The following is a 23,890-nucleotide window of genomic DNA, read 5'->3' on the forward strand; positions in this document are numbered from 1 at the left end:
GAACAGTTCCAACAAGGACAGAGACGCCAGTTCCCACGAACTTGGCCGCAGCCATGTCCCTGATTTGCCCAAGGACTCAGGGAAGTGTTTATAGAAATGCCTCCCCACTTCTTCCCACCCTAGAGAACTTGGCATCTCAAAGGCCTCAAGAGCTCTGGCTCCTAACCTACCGGGCTCCATCCTTATTTAACCTAGAGGATCTTTCTAGTGTAACACGCAGAGAGCCGTCTCTGGCCCAGCCACTCTAGATACACTGAACACACTGCAGAAGGCCTTTCTCTATCAGCCATCTCCACTGTTCAGCCAGACTCAGCAGCCGTGCATGTCCAGGCAAGTGGAGTTGGGAGAGCTGAGGCCTCTTCCAGATGCCCAGAGAGAAGAATGCAGGTGGGCCCAAGTCCTGTTTTGCCCTTAATAGGGTGTATTTCTTTTGCATGAGTCAGTAATAGCGTCCACTCCCAGCCTCCCCTGACAGTCAAGACACAGGGGAGCTTCCCCCTGGAGGTCAGATGCATTCCTTTGCTAGGACAGCGTGAAAATAAATGGTTTCTGACTGTTTGACCAAATATGCATGGCAGCCGAGCGGCTAAGAAGCTGGGACATCTGCAAGCCATGCTCACGGGGCAGGCCGCACTTCCCAGAAATAATACCCTGAGCTGCTAACAAATGCCCTCGGTCTCAAAGGACGTTATGTGAAAGGGCAGTTTCTCCCCTCAGCCTCATGGCTGTGGACCCTGAGTGGCCTCGGCTCGGACTGCAGCCTGGGCTGGGGACCTCATAAGGAGGGCTTAAAATGCCACCAGGGGACATAACTCCTCTTCAACACTGCATCAGTTTGATGGAGCTCCACGTGGTCAGGGGCCAATGGGCTTTCGCTGCCGTGCTCATTAGTGGGAAGGGAAACGTATATTTGTAGCAATCTGCTTGAGACCCTGTGGTTCCACATCATTTGGCTGTGATGGGGTTCTGAGCAAGGAACCTTTACGCTACTCTTTTACATCCAAACAAGTGAGAAAACAGTCCTCCGCCCTCTGGGAGGACAGATAACAGGCAACTACACACTGCCACGTGCTTCTGTAGGTTTAATTCTCTTCTGCCCTTTCTATTTTTTTCTTCTAAAGTATTATGCTTTCATGTTGCAAACAACTGTCCGTTGTTGAAAAGTGGTATCCAGGCACATAAATCAAAAGGCACTGGTTTTGGTTTACAGAGAAGCCCAAATCATTCATGTTGCAGGCAGCAGCGATTACAACTGACCACAACGTGGGAAGGGTTTGTAGTACCAGTTATAAACGTCAAACCCGTGTCTAGAAAAACTGACACTCATAGAAAAAGATGCTTTCTCTTGGCTTATTAAAAGTTAAAAATTGAAATGTAAACCTAGAAATATGGCTCGCTTTGGTATAAAAGTACAAAGGTATAAAAAAATATCCTTCATGTCGTGCTGGCCTGGGCACCGGGAGCAGATGTTCACCGCGACCAGGCCAGGTGCAGGTGGCCGACGGGAAACTCTTTGGCTTTGAACTAACTGGTTAAAGGGCGTGGGGCTCCCTGGCCAGCGCCTGGGCTGGCTGCACATGCTGCCATCTACACGGGAAATGTTACGGCACTTTGGGGCTGGGCTTCAGTGCAGCTTGGCCGGGAAGCATCTGAGCAGCCAGTCGCGGATGCCCTCGAGGGACTCCTCGGTCTCCCGGTACATGGAAGCCAGGACCTCGGAGAACACCCAGAGCAGCGGCAGCCCGAGGCTCAGGAGCTCGTACGTGTAGCAGTAGTTGTAAGCATTGTCCCTGATATGCAGACTGGCAGCACGCAGCAGTCCCTGAATCCAGTTAAGCAGCCTCCGGGGAAGGTGAAGCAGGCCCCACGGCAGCCTGAGGGGCCAGCTTAGCACCTTCCTAAAGAAGGAATTGGGGATACCTGGGGGGCTGCCTTCCGGCGTGCCGATGGCGGCGGCAGCGCAAGAACTTTCCGCAGGAGGGTCTCGCCTAGAGGCTTCTTGCTCTTTCCACATCCCCTCCTCCTGAGAAAGACATCAAGGTGAGGGCATTTAGTCCATGACGCTTAGAGACGACGCCTCCAATGAAGCAGAGGAAAAGAGCCAGTAAATAGAGAACGTGGCAGACCCTACAATTTGCAACCAGCCCCCCTCCCCCAAATCTCCGCCCCCATGCATTGCTGAAGGGCAGGCTGAACGTGGGCATGACCTTCCTGGGGGGCGGAAAACTGATCACAGGGGTCAGTTTTGTTTGGAGCCTTCAAAACATACACGCTCTTTGACTCAGCAATCTCATTTCTCATGACTGATCCTAAGTAAACTATTTGAAATATGGAGAAAGATGTGGGTACAAAGACATTCACCGTAAAAATATTTATAAGGTAAAAATAGTAAACAACATAAATGTCCAACAATATAGGACGCAAATAAATTATCAACCATCTTTTACAGGCATCAAATATTAGGCTCCAAAAGCATTTTTAATGTCATGGGAAACTGTTCTTAATATAGTGTTAGTGAGAAAAGACGACTATGAAACTGTAGACATGGGATTCCCACTGGGTTAGAACATGCAGTTGACCCTTGAACAATGCAGGTTTGAACTGCATGGGTCCACCTAAATGCAGAGTTTTTTCAATAGTAAATACTACAGTTCCACCCGATCCACGGTTGGTTGAATCTACGGACGTGGAGGAACCGCCAATACGGAGGGCTGACTATCAGTTATATGTGGATTTTCGACCCTGTGGAGAGTCAGAGCTCCTGACCTCCACATTGTTCAAGGATCAACTGTATTCATATAGAAAAAAGTCTGCAAGGAAATGTTCCAAAATGTTAATTACGATTTTCTCAGGATAGAGTGGGGATGGGTGATTTCACTTTCCTTCTTTATACACTTTTGTTTATTATATTTACCCGTTTTTCTATGTTGAGCCTATATTACTTGTATAATTAGAAAAAAGCTGAAGTTGTGGGTCTTGCTGGAGGTGGGTGATTAATCAAGCCATAGAGAAGGTACGAGGGGGCCCTATCATAAGCCATCCACAAATTCAGTGGGCCAGTCACTTTGCTGACATCCAAGAGCCTGGGGAAAGGACTTGGAAACCACAGAGGGTTGGCTCTATACCAGGCATCCCTGCTAACAGTGCCCCTGTGGTCATGGGGGCCCCAGGCACCGGGTGCTACATGGCTTTGCATGGCTAAGCATATAGCCCCATCCTTGGCACATGGGAAAGCTCTTCTGGGCTTCTCATGAGAAGCAGCAGTCATTCCCCCGGGATAGGTCTTAGCCCAGAGGCAAGGTGAACAGACTGAGGCAGAGGGACCCTCCATGCCAGGGAGTAGAGCCCTCTTCACCTGAGTTTCAATCCCTCCAAAGCCAGAAACATTGGCTGAACTTGCAGGAACCCTTGAAAACCTTCTCCTATCAGGGGCCTTCCCTGTTTCACCACCACTTTCAAGACAAAACGTACTTCTCTTTGTTGCTTCAACTCTGCCCGTCTCTTCCGTTGCTGACTGTTGGTTTTACAGTGAATGAAATGAGGCTTGCAGAAAAACTTGCCTGTAAAGAGACACACACACACACACACACACACACACAGAGAGAGAGAGAGAGAGAGAGAGAGAGAGAGAGAGAGAGAGGTTTTTCTCCTGTAAACCAGAACCACACAGCAGGACATGAGCCAAATGCCTGCCACCATCTAGGTCAGAAAACGCCGCTACTGAAAACAAGGCCAGGAAGGCGCAAACTTGGGAAATGGTTTCCATCACCTGCCTTAAGGAAATGGCTCAGACGGGGGGCAGGCTGCAGCAACAGGCGGGGCTCCCGGGATGGGGCTGAAACCCTCAGATAATCCCCCAGGCCAAGTCCCTTCCCAAGGCAAGTTGCCAGGCCGCAAAATGGACCGTCCAGAATAGCAGCTCTGTTTCTAGTTCCTCTTGCTTCTGGGACCCCTGGGGGTGGGAAAGGAGCAGAACAGGCTGTGGCAGTGTTGGAGAGGAAAACTCAGTGAGGCACACACTGGGCCACTGGCCACTGCCCGGGACTACTGGGTGCCTTCCAGAAAAGCCTTCTCTGCTCACTGCTACAATAGTGACAATAGTGATGGGAATAATGATAACAGCAGAAAAATCTTGTGTAGGACTCAATATACCAGACACTATCATCCCGGGAATTAACCCAGCAACCCTCATAATGACTTTATGAGCTAAGTAGTATCATCCTCATTTTGTAAGTAAGGAAACTGAGGAACCAAGAGGTTACGTAACAGGCCCAAGGTTATATGGCTAGAAGTGGCATAGCCTGGATTTGAACCCAGGCAGTTAGTTTGGGGGTATGGAATCACAAGCACTGTCATTATATGACCGTGCAAACATCAAGTGCTGGAAATTAGAAAATAATCACTCATTCCAATGAGTGCAATTCTTTCATTGATGACGCCGGCAGGCCACTTATCAGAGGGCATGTTACGGTTACTGCCATTTTTACAATGCGTACTTTATACATAATAACACGAATATGCCATCATTTACTGAACCCCTATTATATGTCAGGTGTGGTGTCGAGCATGTGACATAGGTTATCAGGTTTGATTTTCTCAGCCACACAGGGGCAACTGAAGGTGGTGAGACTGAGTAAGAAAACATTCATAAGGCACTCGTCGCCTGGTAGGTGCCCCGAACGCTGATGCACCCCTGGTGCTGACAGTTCCCCTTCCCTCAGGACCCCTGCTCACCACAGGCGGCCTCTCTCTTTAGCAGGGGATCCCTGCTCCCTGAAGAGCTTTCCTGATGACACCAAAACTCCCTGGGAAGTACTGCCTGTCCCAGAGCCTCCAAAGGGACTGAAGCCCAGGCCAGAGATGAGTGCTGCCCTGGCCCCTGGGGGTTTACCTTCATCACTGTCGAAGGCATAGGCGGCCAGGCGCAAGGTGGTGGCACAGACGCTGCAGCGGAAACACTCCCGGTGAAAGAAGTGGCCCTCTGCGCTCAGCCGCTCCATCACGTACACGCGCTTCTTGCAGAAATAACAGGTGTCGCTGCCACCCAGGTTCAGGGGAAACGCCTTCCGTATGGACTCCTGGGAGACACAGGGCATCGGGAGAGAAGAGCAGTGTGTTAGGGCGTACACCGCATCTTCAACTGTGAGGCTGGCCTTGTAGAGATGCCGGCCTGCATCGTGGGGCCTCACAGGCTATGTGTTGCTTTTGTCACTGCAGGCACTGACTGCAGGCACTTCAGCAAAGAATGAGGGTGGGAAGATACGCAGACCCCAGCCCTGCAGGGGCAGCTGTTAACTGTACTCCCAGGCAGCCTGGCCATTCTGGTTTCAGGGTGAGAGTGACATCTCCTGGTCTGATGGAGCGGGCGTCCCTCACAAACATGCTGCCCAGCGATGCTATCTCCAGGAATCTGACCCAGGGGTTACATACTGCCTGCGTCTAGAGTGAGGTCCCTGAAAGAATGTTTTACACATCCTTGTCTCCCTGCAGTGACATAGGTCAGGCAGGGAAAGCTCATGGTAATAAAACTGTTCAAGAGGACTGCAGAGAAGGGGCAGCCCTTTTCTGTGTGTTGAAGTTGGCTGCCAGTCAACTTCCTAAATGCAAGAGGGGAGAGGAGAGGGCAAGGGCCAGGGCAGAAGGGGCACACCTGGGTGATTCCAGGGGAGTGTACCAAAAGGAAACCAAAATGAGCGGAGTCACTGGAGAAGGGGAGAATTCAGAGGAAAGGGGTGTTTTCTCCATTACTTAATTCTCAATCCAATCCAGATTGGATGCTAAACATTGGCAGTTAAGTGTTGTCCACCTCTGCGGACGGCCCCTCCTGGCCTTTGCACTGAGTTCTCTAGAGCCCCAGCCAGCAGGGAAGATGCTCTGGTTTGTGAAATGAGCCACAAGGGGGCTGAGTGAGGTTTGTCTAAAAGGAAGAACAGCCTCCCGCTAACCTCTGCTCTGATCCAGCCCGGTCTCAGCCCCTCTCGTCCCATGAGAAGAGGGGCCAGGCAATCCTCTCTGCGTCCCGTGCACCCTCCCTGGGAGGCCAGAGCCAGTGTCTGTGGGTGAAGGCTGTGGGGTGTACATCCTTACCAGGTCTGGAGAGATGGCCTGAGTCTTAGGTCTGTGATCATTCATGTACAGATTGACCAGAACTTCAGCTGCAGCCCCTATTCCGCTGGACACTTTCCCTACTGTCAGCTACCCAAGAGCAGAGATAGAGCAGACAGAGACAAAGGTAGAGGCCAGTTAGCACCGAGAAGGAAGACACGAACAAGCTGGAGGTGGGAGAGGGCTCCACACCCACATGCAAACGGCACCCAACGTCCCAGGAGAGGCCTAACCAGCCCAGAGTAGGCAGTGGGCACTCTGCAGATGGAGAAAAGAGAGAAATGGAGGCCTGCAGGGTACATGGTCTTCAGGAGTTTGAGTTGCTTGGTTCACAGGTAGGGGGAATAAATACCAGAGGAAGGGATCTGTCCAAGCCCACTTAGAAATAAATGCAAGAAGAGCCAGGACTCTGCTAAGGTCTCTTGAGCCCAAGCCCGGGAGGCCTTCACAGTAAGAAAACAAGCCAGCTGCATTGCGGCCGCCCTCCCCAAGACCCCTCCTCTCTGGAGGGCCGGGAGCTACTGTTTAGTGAGAACTGCCCCAGACCCCCCACTCCCGGACCTGGAGGGTTAGGACCCTGCTCCACCACTAACCATTTCTGAGATGGGGCGCCAAGTCCTCAAATTCTGAGCTCAGCATCCTCATTTAGTGAAATGGGGATAAACGGTGCCTGCCTCACGGAGCTGTGGCAGGAACTGAGTGAGAGAGCGTGTGTGTGAGTGCCTGGCACTTGGCAGGGCTGGACCAAGATGAACTTGACTCCACCCTCCCTTCTCCCTCTGAATTCGGCAGCCTCATCCTGCCTTGCAGCTCCCGTGTCCCATAGGGAGCTATGGCCACGTCTAACCTGAGTCCTGTCAGGTCAGGATGCAGACCACCTTGCCGACAAAAACACGACCGGAATGGGAGTGAATGTTGGTCCCTACTGGGCAGGTACAGGGAGAAGGATGCGGAGCTCCAGGCGGCAGTGCCCAGGGCCCCAGAGATGGTGCTGGGCAAGTCAGCTCCATGCTGGCTCCGGGGATCACAGCCTGACAGGTTGTGGGTGTCTGTGCTCCCAAGGGCATGATGGTCCATGCCTACCCATGAATGTGTGGATCCCCACCGGCGTGTCATGGAGCTGGGGAAGGTGTGGGAGCTGACAGCCCAAGCAGACATAGCACAATCACACATACACCCCTGGGCAAACCCTGACTTGCTCCCTCTTTCCATACCAGCTCTGAAAGGCCAGCCTGGGAATACTGCAGTCTCCCCTGCAGGGAGGCAAAAATGCACAATATGAGATTATATCTATAAATACTGTTCCTGATCCCAAGACCCTGGAGAGAGGGAGGCTCCAGACGCTCCCCCAGCCTCTGAATCCAGCTTCTGGGAGGTGTGGCCACGGAGAGCAACAATTTAGGCTGAAGGCCCTTGGACACAGGTTGATAGCCATCTTGATGGCGAGTAACAGTGACTCGTGCGGGGGCGAAGGAAGGCCTTCAATCGAAACCCAAGACCACTCCTGGAAGGCCACATCGAATCTGCTGTGCAAGCCTCAAGTATCAAGCAGGAAGTTCAGGGGACAGCAAAGCAAATGGCAGCCGGCACCCACAGCCCCCGACTCCTGGGAGTAGGGCCCACCCTCAGAACCTGAGGCTAACACATCGGGTGCCCGCAAAAGCACAGGCACCAAGAGAGGATGAAGATAGAAGGGATGCCAAGCAGGCTGGGGAGAAAGACAGGACCCAGGACATATATACACTACCAAATGTAAGGTAGATAGCTAGTGGGAAGCAGCCGCATAGCACAGGGAGATCAGCTCGGTGCTTTGTGACCGCCTGGAGGGGTGGGATAGGGAGGGTGGGAGGGAGGGAGACGCAAGAGGGAAGAGATATGGGGATGTATGTATATGTATAGGTGATTCACTTTGTTATAAAGCAGAAACTAACACACCATTGTAAAGCAATTATACTCTAATAAAGATGTTAAAAAAAAAAAAAAAAGACCCAGGAGACACCTGCCCCCTTTCTCATTGAGGAAGTCCCAACACCAGCAGCTACTCTGGATCAGTCACGCCAGACCACATGCAGGGCTCTGGGGGACTATGGAAAATGTGGCCGGGGGCCTGCTGGGGTGTCTGATCCCAGGACTCAGACAGACAGGACCTCCTCAGACCTGACAAAGCTCGCTCCTTCTCAGTGGCAGCAGCTGCCAGGCCAGTTACCCCCCCACACCCAACACTGGCCCCACCTGGGAGAGATGAGGATTCTGCTTCCAAGCATACATTCTGCCATTTTCAGGATTTCACAAATGCCAAGAAACTTGGCTCCTGCTTCTAAGAGAGGTTCAGGTGCGCTGGCTCAGGACAATATGCCATTACTTGCCTAATGTTCCATCCCCTGCTGGGGCCCCCGACACAGGTCCCTCGGATAGGAGCTGTAGAATACCAGGTCCTTCCTGGGTTTACAGCAAAATAAAGAGGGGAGGTCAGATTTACCTCCCTGCCCACACTCCCCTTGTGTGGCTGCCTCCCCGACCCAGTGTGTGAACTGGCTCCGAGGCGCTCTCCCAGGAAGGCACCATGTGATGTCACATACCCACGCGCAATTATTGCCTCCCCTGAGCGAGCGGAGATTAAGACCGTACTCTCTGGGGCTTTAAATACAGGTCCCTAATGAGACCTTAGTAACCACTTAGCTAATAAGCACTTTGTGCCACTGAGCTTCTGTGCAACCCTGACTTTGGGAGCAGTTACAGAAGAAGCAAGCAGAGGGCCCTGAGGTTGCTGGGGGTGCAGTCTCGGGCCGGCTCGGTTGTTCTGTCAGCACAGGTCCCGGCCAGGGGATCCAAGCCTGGTCCTTCCTCTCATTATGGGACCTTATTTACATAAGGCTCCTTTCTCCCAGTTGCATCCACATTGCCACGTGTGACAGAGGCTTTCTTACAACCGAATGGAAACCATGCCCAGGATCATCACCAAGACCAAGAGGTAGACCAGGACTTGTGAATGGTCACAAGGAGACCAGGTGATGAAGAGCTTGTCTCAAGGGGTGAGAGGGGGCCTTTGAAGCTCATCCCAAAGACTGGTGTGAAGGCGGACGTTGCCCTGGGGTCTTGGGTTATCTCCTCTTTCCTGACAGCAGGATGTCTCATTGGCTCCAAGACAGTGAGGACATGACCAGATGGATTGCTAACTCAAACTATCGGTGGTGAATGACCAGGTTTTGCTTTTTCCTTTTAAATCTTGAATCCACTGTGGCCTCATACTTCTGGATTCAATTAAAATGAATTACTAGAAGTACGATCACCCGCTTGGATGTGTGGCAATGTCAAACTGCTCTACAAGTGTCTAATGCTTACTCGCACTTGCTGTGCTCCTTGGGTCACAAACCAATGCCTGCCCGTGGACCACACCTCGGCATCCTGAGGAAGAAAGGAAACTCTGCTCATGGAGAAACCTCCAGAAAACTCATCCTGGTTTGACCTCAGAGTAAGAGCCAGAGGTTCTCAACAAGGAGATTATTGCACCGAAAGGCAAAAGCACGTATGCTCCTGGGGTGCTGGTCAAGAGGAGAGCTTACAATTTGGCTGGGAATCATTTGTCCAAATGCAAAGTTGGGCAATCTGATGATCTGGACAGAAATATACTGGTCGCAGTCACTAGTGTTTTGAGAATTGGTAGTTTTGGAGGGCCATGGGACTGCTTTTGCAACCCTTTATGTATCTTCAATATTTATGTAATTGTTGAAGAACTGGGGTGTTTTTCACTACCTCTTTCCCCTTTGAATTCTAGTTATTTTCAGCTAGTTAATTAGAACAAGCTGGAACGGTTGGAGACTTCAGGTGGGCCAGCATCTAACATTACATTAGATTAACCTCACATACTTCATTTCCCTTCTGTGAGCCTCAGCTTCCTCATCTGTAAAATGGGGAGACCACTGCCATCCTCACAGGGCTGTGAAAGAGTCGTCAAAGAATCTGGGCTGCACCTCACATGGTGCTGGGCTCCCAAGAATCGCCTGGCAGATGGTTAATGAGTCCAAAGCACCGCAATTGGTGCAGCTTCAAATTTCCATTCTCTGGAACTTCTTTTTTTTCTCCTCTTCTCGGTGGCCTTCACTCGGGGGGACTTGCAGTTGCTTGGGGTCCCTCCTCTGTGTGAGTAAGGATAACGTGGCCCACACAGATGAAGGCACTGGCTTCTCTCCCCCGAGTCAACTGAGATTCACACATGGTGACATTAGCTGTCGTTGCGAGCACCATCACCAAGCATGGTCCCCATCTGGATGATGGAGCCTTTCTCACCCTGCTCCACGCTGGGAGATGGGTCATCTCCCCTCCGGTTTGCACAGTCATGTCATGACTGTGGCTCTCTCATGGCTACGCTCCCAGCGCAGGGCAGATGCTCCCCTGAATGAAGGAGGAAGCAGGCTCTTGGGCCTGCTTGTGTCCAAAGAATGGTGACATCCCCCCTTGGGCCTGGAACTCAGCCAGGAACACCAGGTGTCTGGCCTGTGCTTCCTCACAGAACTGGGCCTCCTGTGGCCACCTGGCCTGCTGTGGGGATAAGGAAGCCCACACAGGTCAGGCAGGGCTGGGAGCAGAGCTTCCAGGGCCTCGGGGCTGAGGGCTCGAGGGAAGGGGAAGTTTCGACGTAGGGCTAGAGGAAGTCGTCTCCTGGGCCCACTTGAGCAAATATATTCCTCACTGAGGAGTCCCTGGATGAGAAACATCAGAGGACAGGCTGGTGGGCCTGAGTCCTCAGCCATATATGCTCAGGGCAAGGATTGAAACTGCCTTATTTGAGGGGCTCTGGAAATGATACCCTCAGGGCTGAGATGCAGGCAAGTCTTTGGGGCTATGATCTCCCAGTGGACGGCCATGTCTGCACCTACGTCCCCTGGTACCAGGCGCTGAGCTGTGTTGAACCCTCACAGCCTTGCGAGGTGGGTCTGATAATCCCCCTTTGAGGCCGGGGCAGCTGAGGTTCAGGGAGGCTCTAACTCACCTGAGGCCACAGCGCTCTTAAGTGGCTGGGATGGAAATGGAAGCCTGAAGGTGACTTCTTTGCCTTTAGAAAGAGAGGAATCAACATGCCTTTTAGGTAAGTGAGCTTTCTTCTGGAATTCTCCTCCACTGGGGAGAAAGCACATTTGCTGGATACTTGGGGCATTCGATATATGCTAGGTGTTTGCATTACTCCAGTCATCCTCAGGAGTAGCTGCTGTCACCGCCATTTTTTTTTTTTTTTTTTTTTTTTTTTTGTGGTATGCAGGCCTCTCACTGTTGTGGCCTCTCCCGTTGCGGAGCACAGGCTCCGGACGCGCAGGCTCAGCAGCCATGGCTCACGGGCCCAGCCGCTCCGCGGCATGTGGGATCTTCCCGGACTGGGTCAGGAACCCGTGTCCCCTGCATCGGCAGGCGGACTCTCAACCACTGCGCCCCCAGGGAAGCCCTGCCACCTCCATTTTATAGGTTAGGATAATGAGGTGCTGAGAGGTCCACTAGCTCATCCAAGGACACACAGCGAGTAATCAAGTAACCGGTGCTCTGAACCCAAGCGTGACTCCAAGCCTATACCCTTCTCACTACTGCACCCTGCTTCCCTGACACACCAGCATTCTGCCAGTTAAAATCCCACAGGCTGGGATGCACACAGGTTACCTCCAAAGCACTGCCTAGCTCTATGCCCAGAACAGAGAGAACAATGAGTTTGGAGCAGCCTTGAGATCTACCCTTGTATCAGATGAAACACTGGCAGATTGCCCAGCCAAGACTCACCCAGCTTCTCTCTAACATGCAAATCTCTAGAGTAAACCCTGCAAATCCAGTTTTAAAACAAACACCTCCAGGGGTAGAGAGAGCTCCTTTTGCAATACACATTGCTCTTCTGACCCAGGAGGACTTAACCACAGCACCCAGCCCCGTGAGGCCCTCCCTCTGGCTCAGCTGTGCAAACACTCAGCTGCCATCTTGATCTTGCAAGAGCTCACCAGCCTTGGTAAATGGCTAGCAGCCATGCTAAAGGCTGAATTGGCAGTGGTCTCCTGCCTTGAAGAAAGAAGTTAGCTAAGGGTTGATGGGAGCTGATAGAGCTACCGGAGGGCTGGTTTGATGGGATGATCAGACTGGGCATGATCCCATAGCCCACGGTCTTAAAAGATAAGACTCCTGTAAGAATTTGGGCCCTAAACGAGAGGGCCTCAAGATTCCCTGTGACTATTCAGGCCAAAACCCCAGCTGCATCACTGAAATGTAAGGCGACATGCCAATCTGAGAGGGCAGGCAAGTGTAGTCTGAATGAAGGTAGAGCCCTGGCTACATCTCCTGGAATTGGTAACCCAAGTTTGCATCCCTGTCAGTAGCACGTGATCCTCATGACAAGTTTGACTATGTCTGTTCCTCTGAGGAGGTGATTAACCCTGGATCCTCAGAATTAAGGTGTAGGGCTCCAGGGCAGGAAGAGAAACAGGCTGCCTGCCAGGAGGTTGCTAAGAACTCAGCATCAGTTTCCAAGCGCATCCTCCTTCTTCTGGCTCCCCTGAATGAGGCAAACTTGAGTCACTGGACAATCAGAGCAGCCCATAATCTTCTGGGAAGAAGCATTAAAGCCCCAGGCTCTCTCCAGGGGAGAGGCTCTCAGAGCTCCACCAGGACTGAATGAAATTGTTTGTCACCAGGTTGTCACCTACTTTAAGGGGCAGCTAATTCTCTCCTCAGAGGAGGCCATCACTCTCTCAGATTCTGCATGTGCAAAGCCCAGTGTGGAATCAATGCTGGGGTGGGGTCCTGGAGAGGGAGGAAAGTTGCAGGTGGGGCAGGGGAGCAGTGCAGCTAGCAATACCCTTTCCAAAACTGCTTGAAGCTGGAAATTCACCACTCTGTGCTTAACTGCCTACAATGGCTTCATGGTGAGATCTGGAGGGGTCTGGGGGTGTCAGGTCCAAGCTGGGTCCTTTTTACAAATGGAGAAACAAAGGCACAGACAGAGTAAGTGTCCTAGGGTGGCCTTTTCTGAGAGCTCCCCAATCATTCCCAGCCACACAGTGAAAAGCTCATCAGCCTGTAATTAGTAAGTCAGAAGCTATTAAGATAGCCCAATTATACCATTATCTGATGGCCTAGGCTGGCTTGGGAGATGGGATTTAAAAACAAAAAACAAAAAAACAGGGAGCAATTGTTCTACCCCAACCTGGGAGAAACAAAGAACAAACCTGTAGAGGTGGGGACCAGAGGACCTGGGATTGGCCATCCCGAAGCCCACCCACCCCATTTGCAGCCCTCCTTGAGCCTGGGCTTGGGGCTCTACACACACATAACCTCTGGGCTGGTCCCCCTGACGAGGCCTCCATTCATACTTGGCTGCTGTGGCACAGAGGAGAGAACATGGGCTGGAGTCAGGAGCCCCGGGAACTAGTCTCCTCCCTGGACCTTTGTCTTCCTCTCTGAGGCTCTGCTTCTGCTCAATTCTCTTTCCCAGGAAGAGTCCTCCTGCTACCCCATTGGAAACTGCTACCCTTCCCCAGCATGCCAGGTCCCTGCTACCTGCTCTAATTTTTCCAGGGGAAAAACTGCCTTCTGATATGTCATGTAATTTACCTATATATTATATTATTGCTGATTATTTACCTCCCTCTATTAGAATGCAAGCCTCATCAGGGCAGGAAGGTAACTACTGATCATTGATGTGTATCCCAAGAGTGAAGGGCCTGACACCAGCTGTCATTCAGTAAATATTCGTTGGATGAATGAATGCTCACTCAGTGGCTTAATGAGTGACATTGGTTTAAAGCTGCTTGAAGAGCCAGCGGAGAAGCAGCCAAGGGCGGCAGTGGAGTGCGATGATGATGTGACAGGATAGGCTCACGATGAGAAGTGTCTCTGCCAGGCCCCGGCAGCCCCACGTGTACCTGGGCAGGCTGCCTCTTGCCATCACCTAGAGAACTAATACCTATTGGAAACCAAGTCAGGGGACTTGGGATGTGTGGTGGCTTCTCTTGTCCCACCTCTGCTCTCAACTCTAGAGGGCAGTGACCAAGTCAGGACTTCCTAAGGACAAAAGAAAAGCAGAGGCGCGAGAGGGCATGCCCGGGGCTAGCCGGAAAGGGGCTGGGCCAGAGGGAAGCAAGGTGTGGGCCTGGCTGCCCAGCCAGGAGCACCAGCCACTGCCTGCCTATGCCCAGGTGCCCTTGCCCCTCCCATCAGCCTGTCAAGGGTGCCAGTGACCTTTTTCCACAGCAGGAAGTACCCCCCAGGGAAGGCTCTTCTCCCAAGCTGGACACAAAGGCTACTCTGAAGCCTTGGTGATGGTGATGACAAATATGCCAGTCTTCACCCACAGAGCTCACTATCACGTGAGCCAAGAATCACTCTCTTGTTGATGAGAAAATGGAGGCCCAGACAAGTCTCCCGAGGTCAATGTTTAAGGTCAAACAGCTAAGCAAAGCTGACCTGGAACAAGATGCCAGGCATGTCAGCCATGGCTGTGTTCAGTAGAGTTGAAGACGGGAAGTGTTTGTGCTTCCCCGCATCACCTCCTGCTGCCCTTCCAAGGATGCTTCTCATCCACACTGGGGACCCTGGAGCGGGCGGGGCTCCTAATATTCCTTGCTCCTTTCTTAGAGACCCTGCCTGCACTCCTCTCCCCACAGCAGTGGAGGTCAGTGGGGGTGGGACTCCCAGGAGGAAGCGCCTAACTTCTCCCTAATGCACCAGCAGGTGGCTGGTTTGTGCTTTGGTCTAACTGGGTGGAAACGAACGAGCAGTAACTCTGACAGGGGCACACTCAGCACCGCATGTGGAGACGGGCCCAGGTGGGAACAGACGGAACGGAGGTGTTCAGGGGAACACAGTCTTCCAGAAAGAGGCTCCAACCTACTCCCATGGTTGCAACAGCTAACCAAGCGGGCTTCACGTCCATTTTTAGGCTCATCCATTCCAGGGACTAAGCTTCTCCGGAGACTGCCCGCCTCCCACACCAGCCTGGTAATGTTCTTGGCATATTAGGTAACAGCATGACAAGTAAAAAACATGAAAAGTGCTCCAGAACCCAAACTTAATCATTGCTCATGGGTGCATTTCATTATCTACTCAACCAACGTTAGCTCCCCACCAACTCACCACCCTCTACACTGCTACCTGCGTTATCCTTCTAGAACTCAGAGCAGATCCTTCCGTGCCTCTTTACAAGAGGGCAGAATGAATTCCTTTAACGCAAAAAGAGAGGGCTGGCTCTCACCTTCATTCTCTGCACTCCCATAAATACCTTTATCTGAAAATCAAGTTGCACCAGAAATGTCTTTTGATTCATGCAAGTCCTACCTGCCTTCCTTACCACATGCCGGATCCTTTCTAAAATGCCCTTCCCCTACACTTCTTTCTAGCAAAATCCCTCCATATAATCTTTAACACTCGGCTCCCATATTACCTCTGCTGTGAAGCCTTCCCAGGCTTCTCCCTTCTGGGTTCCTAGAATCTTGTCTCTTAAACCTCTCATAGAATTAATGAAGTTCACCACGTGAGACTGCCATTTTGTTAGGCCAAAACCAGCCAAATTTGGCAATATCGTATGGTAAAATGTGACACATTTCTATGCTGAGGTGCTGTTTGCCATCTACACCGTATAAGAGAACTGTACCTCCCTACTCTTTGTTTTCTCAGCATCTGGCACAGTGGTTGGCATATGGTGGGTGCCCAGCGAGGGCGTGCTGAACAAGCAAGCACCATTTGATAGGGTTTTGTGTGCTGCCTCTTCTGCTTTGTTTCTTGCTCTAGCACAAAATCAAAACCAAACCCAGGACCGTTGTAAAGTATCTTATAAATTTTCCTCCCGGCCAAGCCAAGATTCAGATGGTTGTCTGTGTGGGTGGAGCAGAGCCGGAGAATATCTCAGAACATGCAGGGAGTGGGGGAAGCTAATTGTTCAGGACAACTACCTTTCTGGCTGGAGAAACAGAGCCAACACTCGATGGAGAGGAAGTAGCAGCTGAATCAGGAGATGGAAGGCAGGAGGGAGAAGACGGAGGATGAGTATGAGACAGGCTTTTAGAGAGTAGTTTATTCTGCACAGAACAGAAACAAAGGAAACTGATTACCCCCAGGGAGACGCACAGTGAAGCTCGCCTCGATGAAGCAGCCCCCAAGCCTACACATCCAAGGAGGGGAAGGGACATCCAGGCCCACGTCTCAGGACAAAAAGGTAGCCTGTGTCTTTGGAGCCCAGCAGGACCATCTGACTGCTGGTTACACTTCACTCTGCTACAACTTTTCTGGCTCCTTCGTCACATCAAAATAGCTGGAGTAGAACCATCCTGCTCCTGCCTATGTCTGCTGCCGACACCAGCACTAACTCCTGAAGGCCTCACTCTGGAGCTTGGCATGAAGCAGTAGTTGCAAGCTTAGGAAAGGACAAGCCCAGGCTACTCTGGGGTAGATGCTCCAGCAGGGACCTCTGCAGCCACATGGAACCCTAAAAATGCACTGAAGGCAAAGTATCCTTCCCACGTCTATGGCTTCTGCCAAGTAGCAGAGGACACAGGTCTGGAGGAGGCCGGGTGAAAGCAGCAGAGGCGGTATGTTCTAGAGACCAGGCTTGCTGTAGGCAAGGGAGCACCTTACACGTACAAGCGCCGTGGGGCCTCATCCTCAATTCTGTCATCTCCTTGTGAGCACACCCTCTTCTTCTCAGCAAGTTTCAAAATAAGTGCCTGGCCGGGGGCGGGGGCTGTGCTTTCTATCCTGAGGCAAGGCCATTCTTCTGGCTGGTGCTGCCTTTCGCAAAAGCAGAGCACAGGTTACAGCACGTGGTTGACCTCGACATTCACGGTCTCCCTGATCGTGGCCATGGGGGCATCTCTCCATCCTGTCCCCAGACTTCATGAGCAACTGGCTTGCTTTCACCTTAAAGGCACTGTGATGTGATTCCTGCAGTTGATCAGCTTTCCCTCTTTGTGTTGACCCCTAGGAAGCTCAGCCTACTCAGAAGCTGTCTAAGATCTGACAGCACACGTGTTTCTGTTCAGTAATGTTTTCCTATGACCTGAGCCCGCTTTTCTGCCTTGGTTTTCCCTTTGTCATGATTTGTCTAATTATTTTGAATCTTCTCATTTGGAGCTTTTTAAGACGCCAGTCCAAATCCTTTGGTGACTTAAAAAGTGAATAGCTTTTCAGGCTATAGAGGGAGAAGGCAGGAAGAAATGAATCTCCAGAGACTGATTCAAGTAACCTCCCTGGATGTCCAACACCTGGGTTCCTGGGGGTTCTGAAAGCCCCGCATTTACCTGCGGGAAATCCCCGTGTCCAAACATAGAGGCAAGGTGAGCCGCCTTCTCCTTAATGTTCTTTTTGTGAAATTCCCTGTTGGCCAAATTCTGAGCCCTTTTCTGCAGCCAAGGTGAGAAAGGAGAAAGAAAAAAGAGATAGAGACAGACACTGTGAGGGGAGAGGCGGGGAGGCAGCTAGGTGGGCTTGTGGCCCTCAGCACACACGGCAGGATGGGAGACGGCACCCGCCCTGGACAGGAGGAGGGAGGGGAGGAAAGGAAGGCACCCTAGACACAGGCAGGGCAGAGACAGGGCAAAGAGCAAGGCTTTCACCTGGAGAACCTTTTCTTCCACTTCCTGCAGCCGCCGCAGCACCCCGGAGAGGGCCAGCGCTCCCTGGCAGGTGGCAGGCAGGCCGGCGGGATTTTCTGGCCTGCCCAGCTGCAGGTCAGACTTGGCTCGGGCTCTCCAGGGCCTGCTCGGGCACTCGCCGCCAGCAGACACTTGCTTTAGCTCTCGGAGCACATGCCCCGTGACAACCACCAAGGGGAACTGGGGGAGAAGGAAAATCAAGCTTCCTTCCCAACTGTGGCCCTCCCATGGATGCCCCGCCACCGTGAGGAATCCCCATGAGGACCAGGGACAAGGGCACGCCAGATGCCACCTTGAGTCAGATTCCAAACTAACCTTGGGTGTTGACTTTCCACCACCTGCATCAGTATCACCTGACATCCTCCTTAACAATACCGTCTTGTTATTAACAACACTCCAGACCCACTGAATCAGAGCCTGTACCACCCTGGTTCCCAAAGTCTGGGCCCAACCCCCAGATATGCAGGTTTAATTGGTCAGGGGGTGGGTACCAGAGATTGATTTTTTTTTTTTTTTTTTTTTTGCAGTATGCGGGCTTCTCACTGTTGTGGCCTCTCCCGTTGCGGAGCACGGGCTCCAGACGCGCAGGCTCAGCGGCCATGGCTCAAGGGCCCAGCCGCTCCGCGGCATGTGGGATCTTCCCGGACCGGGGCACGAACCCGTGTCCCCTGCATCGACAGGCGGACTCTCAACCACTGCGCCACCAGGGAAGCCCGAGATTGCTATTTTTAATAAAGCTCTTTAGATGATTCTTACACACACAGACATAGAATCACTGCAATATGTCCACACTAACCTCCTTTGACCTCCACTCCCCGAGAAGCAACACAAAATTTCTAATGCTGACCGGGCACTTTTGAGTGCTGTGGTCAATAATAGTGATTCTATTCAAATTCCAAACCCAGAGATATTAGCTGGAAAAAGCCTCAGCCCATGGCTCCTGGCTGCCTCCCTGCCCACTGGGCAGGTCCTCATCTGCTCAGACACCAGGGGAGGTCTAACCACATCCCAGTCTTACTCCTTCAATGGCATGCGGCCAGCTGGCCACCTGAGCCCATTCCACCATCACTGTCACTTCTCCACTGATTTTAGAAATCAGCCTACTCAAGAGGTCTGCAAATAAGCTAAGTGTCCCAGGGGCATCACACAAAATACCCTGTGTGGTGTGGTCTGTTTTTCCCCAAGCAAATAAAGCACCAAGAGCCTGGTAGTTGGTCAGTCGATACCCCTGACTGGCATGTATTTTAAGATGCTGCATACTTGGTTATTCCTACCTATAAGGGTGGTAACCTCAAGTTGTGTTTGCCTTCCCAGAGAATCTACAATCAGCCCTATGTGGGGTGTAGAGACAGCCAGGGACCCCACCCCTCTGGATCAAAGTTCCCTCTGGTTTCACCAAGACAGCATCCACTGGAAGGAGCCCTACCTGCCTTTTCAGAGTTGGTGATGGGCTGGGTGTGGGCTCCTCTGGCTTGGGACGGCGAGAGTTAACAGGCGGGTCAGAGGAAGAGCGCAGTATGGGCTTACCTATCCCTGAGACACGGTGCTCCTGGGAGGAGGAAGGTGAGTCCGAAAAAGCAGCCGCAGGAAATAGGAAGGAAAAGGCGAGTCAGACAGACACTTGGAGGGGGGAGAGGAGGAGAGTCAGGGAGGGAGAGTTGGCAGACGCTGAGCGAGCCCTGGGCTGAGCTCTGACAAGCTGCGCCCAGCTGGGAAACCTGAGCCCCGGCCCTCTGTCCGTGTGCACAGCAAGTCCCACGGTCCCCTTCTCTTGGACAATGTGTGAATCCCCAGGAGGCCGTGCTTTTGGCTCAGACCCGGGGCACTGGGCAGGCACATACCAGGCCAGGGTGGCAAGTCCCAAAGTCCTTCCTGCCCACTAGATGAAAGGGATGCTACAGTCCTTCTGAAGGAAGAGAGCCCTCATCAATAGCTGGGGGCTGCAAGGGGCCAAGCCTCCAGGAGGGACAGTTGAGAAAACAATTCAGACAGTTACAAGTCTTAGGAACATGGCCCCCTTATAATAAAACCTGGCTTCCTGGGGAAGGTCGGTTTGTCCAGGAGGGGCATGGTCTACATCAAGACTAGGAAGATGTCTATAACTGCCTCTAAACAGAATTAACCAATTGTTTGTCCTTCTCCTGAGAGGAGCCTAATTCTGTCATGTGACAGATGTTCTCCAAAGAAAAACTGAACCCCTTGTCCCAAGCTTTTGTAATGTGACAGTGGTGCCCCAAAGGAATTCGGGGGAGCAAATGAAACCATCCAAGTGCAGACTCCAAGTCAGAGTCCAAGAGAAGTCAGCCGGGTCTGCAGCCTGACCCACAGCATCCCACCTCCTTCAGCCTCACATGGACCCTGGTCAGACACAACAGCTCTGCCAGCCTGACCCAAGGGAACAAGGAGAGGGGGGCACCAGGGGACACTCTCGAGGTTGGTCCCCATTCCTATGGTCCCCATTCCTATGGAGCTAAGACCCTGGTTCGGATGGGTGTTCTCACCATGGACTGGGCAATCAGCATCTCTAAAGCTCCCTCCAGCTGCACCATCTCAAAGATGGCTGCAAAACAAGTCATGGTTGCAAAGCAAAACAAAATCGGGGAAAGGATTTCTTCCCCAGTGCAGAATAGGCATCAGTAAACTACGGTCCTCGGGCCAAATCCTGCCTGCTGCCTATTTTTGTAAATAAGGTTTTATTGGCACACGGCCATGTGCATTTGTTTACAGATTGTCCATGGCTGCTTTCATGCTATAATGGCAGAACTGAGTCATTGCAAGAGAGACTGGATGGTCCCCAAAGTTTAAAATATTTGCTCTCCAGCCCCTTTTAGAAAAGTCTGACTCCAGATCTAGAAGAAGCCTGAGACTCCTTTTGAGCCAGGTCTGGCTGGCACACCTGAAATCCAGTGCTAGCCTGACATTTCTGCTGGCTTCTCAGAGGGTTCTGTTCACCAGGTAGGCAGGGTCAGTGAACATCTGACAGGACTCACCTGCCTCAGGAGTGAGGGGTTCCGAGAGTTCTCCTCGAACTTGGCCAGCAGCTGACTTGCCATGGACTTGACTTTGTTCTGATTTCCACCTTCTTTACAGCCCTCTTGATTGGAGCCCAAGCTCTGGCTAGGAAAGGCTGAAGGCTGCAAAAGCCAAATCAATGCATTTGTTGTTGATTCTGGAACCCAGGTATCAAGGAGGGGGCCTGGGGGCTCACGACAAGGACAGTTTCCTGAAGAAGGACACCCTCTGTGGTCTGAGGAAGTGAGGCAAAAGCAGGAGGCAATGCTCACAGGTGGGACGCGTCTTCTCAAAGACGGGCACAGCTAGGCTTGGGAGCCAGACACTTAGTGTTTGAATTCTGACTCTTTCACCTCCCAGCCCAGTGACCTTGGCAATTTACTTCTCTGAAGTTTCCTAACCTGTAAAATGCGAGCAGTAACCCACCTTCATGTGACTGTTGAAAAAGTCAAATATAATAATGAAATGATGAGCGGAATAGTTTTCAAAATATATCATGTGGCTCACAAAGGGTGAAGAATTGGGGGGTGAAGGAAGCAAGAGGGGATGTCAGTGAGGCAAGGCACAGGCTCTGGGCTTCCCTTCTCTCCTCTGCGCCCCACTCCCAATGGCAACGAGTCCTGCTCTGTTGTTGCTATCTTTAAAGAAAAACATTTGAGATAATTTTAGATTGACAGAAAACTTACAAAGACAGCACAGATAGTTCCTGCGTACCGTAGACCCAGCTGCACCTAACGTTAACATCTGGAATAATTATGACACTGTTATCAAAACTAAGAAATTAACACCGGCACAATACCATTAACAGAACTATAGACTTGATTCAGATCGGGCCAGTTTCCCACTAATGTCCTTTTAGGCTCCAGGACATAATCCAGGATCCCACATTGCATTTAGTCATCATGCCTCCTCAGCCTCCTCCCATCTGTAATGGTTTCTCCATCTTTCTCTGTCTTTCATGACCCTGACAGTTCTGAAGGGGACTGGTCAGCTATTTTGTGCAAAGTCCCTCCCTCTGGGTCGGGCTGATGTTTGCTCGTGATTAGCCCAGAGTTAGGGATTTTGGAGAAGGATGTAATGGAGATGAAGGGCCCTTCTCATTGCTTTGTTTCGGGACACGTGATATCGACACGACTTGTGACTGTTTAGATGTTGACCGTGACCAGTTGGTTATGCTGTTTTATGAAATGGAATCCTATGTAAGATTTTCTTAGCTCATCTGCTAAAATAAAACTTTAAAAATGATGGGTATCCAGTGAATGTCTGTTCCCCGGTACCACAGATCTGCTCCCATCAGCCTCAGAAATACAAATGGCATTGTCACTTCAAGAGGGTAGTCAGTTTTCCTGAGGAGACAATGAATTTCCCTCCCAGGAACAGATGTTCTCAAAACAAATATATGTTCACTTAGAAGAAATTCATGGGAAGAGGCAAGCTGTAGTCAACTGTTTTTTGGGTTTTTTTTAAGATTCCCTAAGAGTAGCAGCCCCATGGGAAACCTTGTATGCACAGCCACTCTGAAGAGCTGGACAAACACAAGCCAAAGAGTCACTCCCTACTTCAAAGTGGGAACTGTAACTCTGCATAGCAATCCAGGCTTGAGTGTGAATAGGGCAAGTTTACTAGGCTGGTCACTGTTTGTACAGGCCAAAGTAGGCCAGGACAGTGGGTCGTGCAGAGCGGCCCTTTGCAGACATTCATGTGCATGTGAATCACTGGGGGGGTCTCCTTCAAAACCAGATTTGGATTCAAGAGGTCTGGGGTAGGCCCTGAGAGTCCGCATTTCTAACCAGCTGCCAGGTGATACTGGTGCCCTTGTTCTTCGCCCATACTTTATGAGTAGCAAGAATTTAGAGAGAATCATTGCTTGGTTAAATCTGACTTAAGCAAAACAGCTGGCCCAGAAAACAGAGCCATTTCAGAAGGGGCAGGTGCAACCAGATTTCTTCCCACACTCTAAATCTTGTGCTGCCAACAACAGAAACAGCACAAACACCCCCTCAAATAAGCCACAGATGAAAGGCAGGAGAAGTCTTCCCCGCGGGGATAAAATGTATCCAAGGGAAGCTTCTTGGGAGGAGGCGGGAGCGAATCACAGGCACTTAAGGCAAAGCCGATACCCGTAACTGGGGAATGGGATGCTTCTCCAGCCCAGTTCATCAGCCACGGCTTCTTCCTCTCAACTGTCTCCCTGTTCACTGGCTTCTTGCTCATGCCAGAGCCAAGAGCAGCAGTTCTTCAACCATATAAGATGAAAGAAGTTTCTTTCTAAGTCCTATAAATGAAGTATGAATGCATCGTACAAATGATCCCCCTTGCTTCTATGTCATCATTTTGGTATCAGCCAGTAGGCTAGCTAAAGCTGATATCCTACAGTTCACAGACAGTGTCTAAGCTTGCTTTTGTGGAATTAGAATGGCTTTTTGGAATGAGCTATATATCTCAGGTCTCTTTACAGAGCTGCCTGGGGAAGCAAGAACTGATACTCTTTTTCTGATCAATTTTTTAGTAGCAGGAGAGAGACTCATGCTTGGCTTTGACAAAGTAGCCTGAAACTTTCTTCTCTCACCAGAAGGTGGCATTTGTGGGTGCTGGGACATCTGCTTTACAGAAAACACAAAAGGTAGAAACTAGGACTGGGAGAAAAGTGGGACTGCTGGTGCCTCTTTACTACTTACTATTAATAGTGATTATATCTTGATTACCCTAGGTGCCAAAGACCATGATTGGCATGTTATACACATCCTCTTACTGAATCTTTAAAAATTCTGCAAAATGTCATCCATTGCAAATGCATCATCTGTGTTTTACAGATATAAGCCACACCCTGGGAGGGTGACATAGCTAGTGACCAGACCCAACTTTTTCCCATCAAGCCAAGCTTGGAACCCAGTGGTTCATGAGAGAGGAAAGAAAGAAGGGCAGGGCGACTGCCATGGTCAGGAGGGCGGGCTGTGGCCACTGGCTGTCAGGAAACGGGCTTTGTGTAAACCGACACTGAGCACACGCACCTCGTCCAGGTTGTTGAAGCCTTTCCGCCTCCGCTTGCTCATGTCATTCTCTTCGGTTCGGCTGTCCACCTGTGATGGCCAGGAAAGCATGGTGAGCTCAGGGCTGTCAAGGGCTGCGATGCCAGCACTGGGGATCCAGCCCTGCCC

At 51.3% G+C, this 23,890-nt stretch overlaps 1 protein-coding gene across 9 annotated transcripts in view; it reads right to left on the bottom strand.

Moving 5' to 3' along the window:
* MICAL2 (microtubule associated monooxygenase, calponin and LIM domain containing 2) overlaps positions 1-23,890 on the bottom strand; it is a 223,359-nt gene that overhangs the window by 82,311 nt on the left and 117,158 nt on the right. For 6 of the 9 annotated variants that reach the window (XR_016393816.1, XR_016393817.1, XM_089915150.1 and 3 more), the window contains 5 exons: positions 23,744-23,812; positions 20,711-20,854; positions 4,892-5,078; positions 3,472-3,560; positions 1,921-2,023 (listed from right to left, as the gene is read on the bottom strand). Coding sequence is in view for 7 of the 9 variants with exons in the window: in XM_089915150.1 (XP_089771276.1) it covers positions 1,921-2,023; positions 3,472-3,560; positions 4,892-5,078; positions 20,711-20,854; positions 23,744-23,812 (592 nt within the window). In the remaining 2 variants the exon portion in view is untranslated. Of the gene's footprint in view, positions 1-1,920; positions 2,024-3,471; positions 3,561-4,891; positions 5,079-6,087; positions 6,196-11,095; positions 11,159-16,022; positions 16,149-17,366; positions 17,469-17,681; positions 17,901-19,146; positions 19,270-20,710; positions 20,855-23,743; positions 23,813-23,890 lie in introns of all 9 variants that reach the window. The other 3 variants (XM_089915154.1, XM_030762683.2, XM_089915152.1) reach the window with 3 other exon arrangements.

The sequence above is a fragment of the Delphinapterus leucas genome, chromosome 7 (assembly GCF_059928025.1).
Source record: "Delphinapterus leucas isolate spDelLeu-1000000601 "Yukka" chromosome 7, BTC_Dleu_Yukka2, whole genome shotgun sequence".
Classification (NCBI taxonomy): domain Eukaryota; kingdom Metazoa; phylum Chordata; class Mammalia; order Artiodactyla; family Monodontidae; genus Delphinapterus; species Delphinapterus leucas.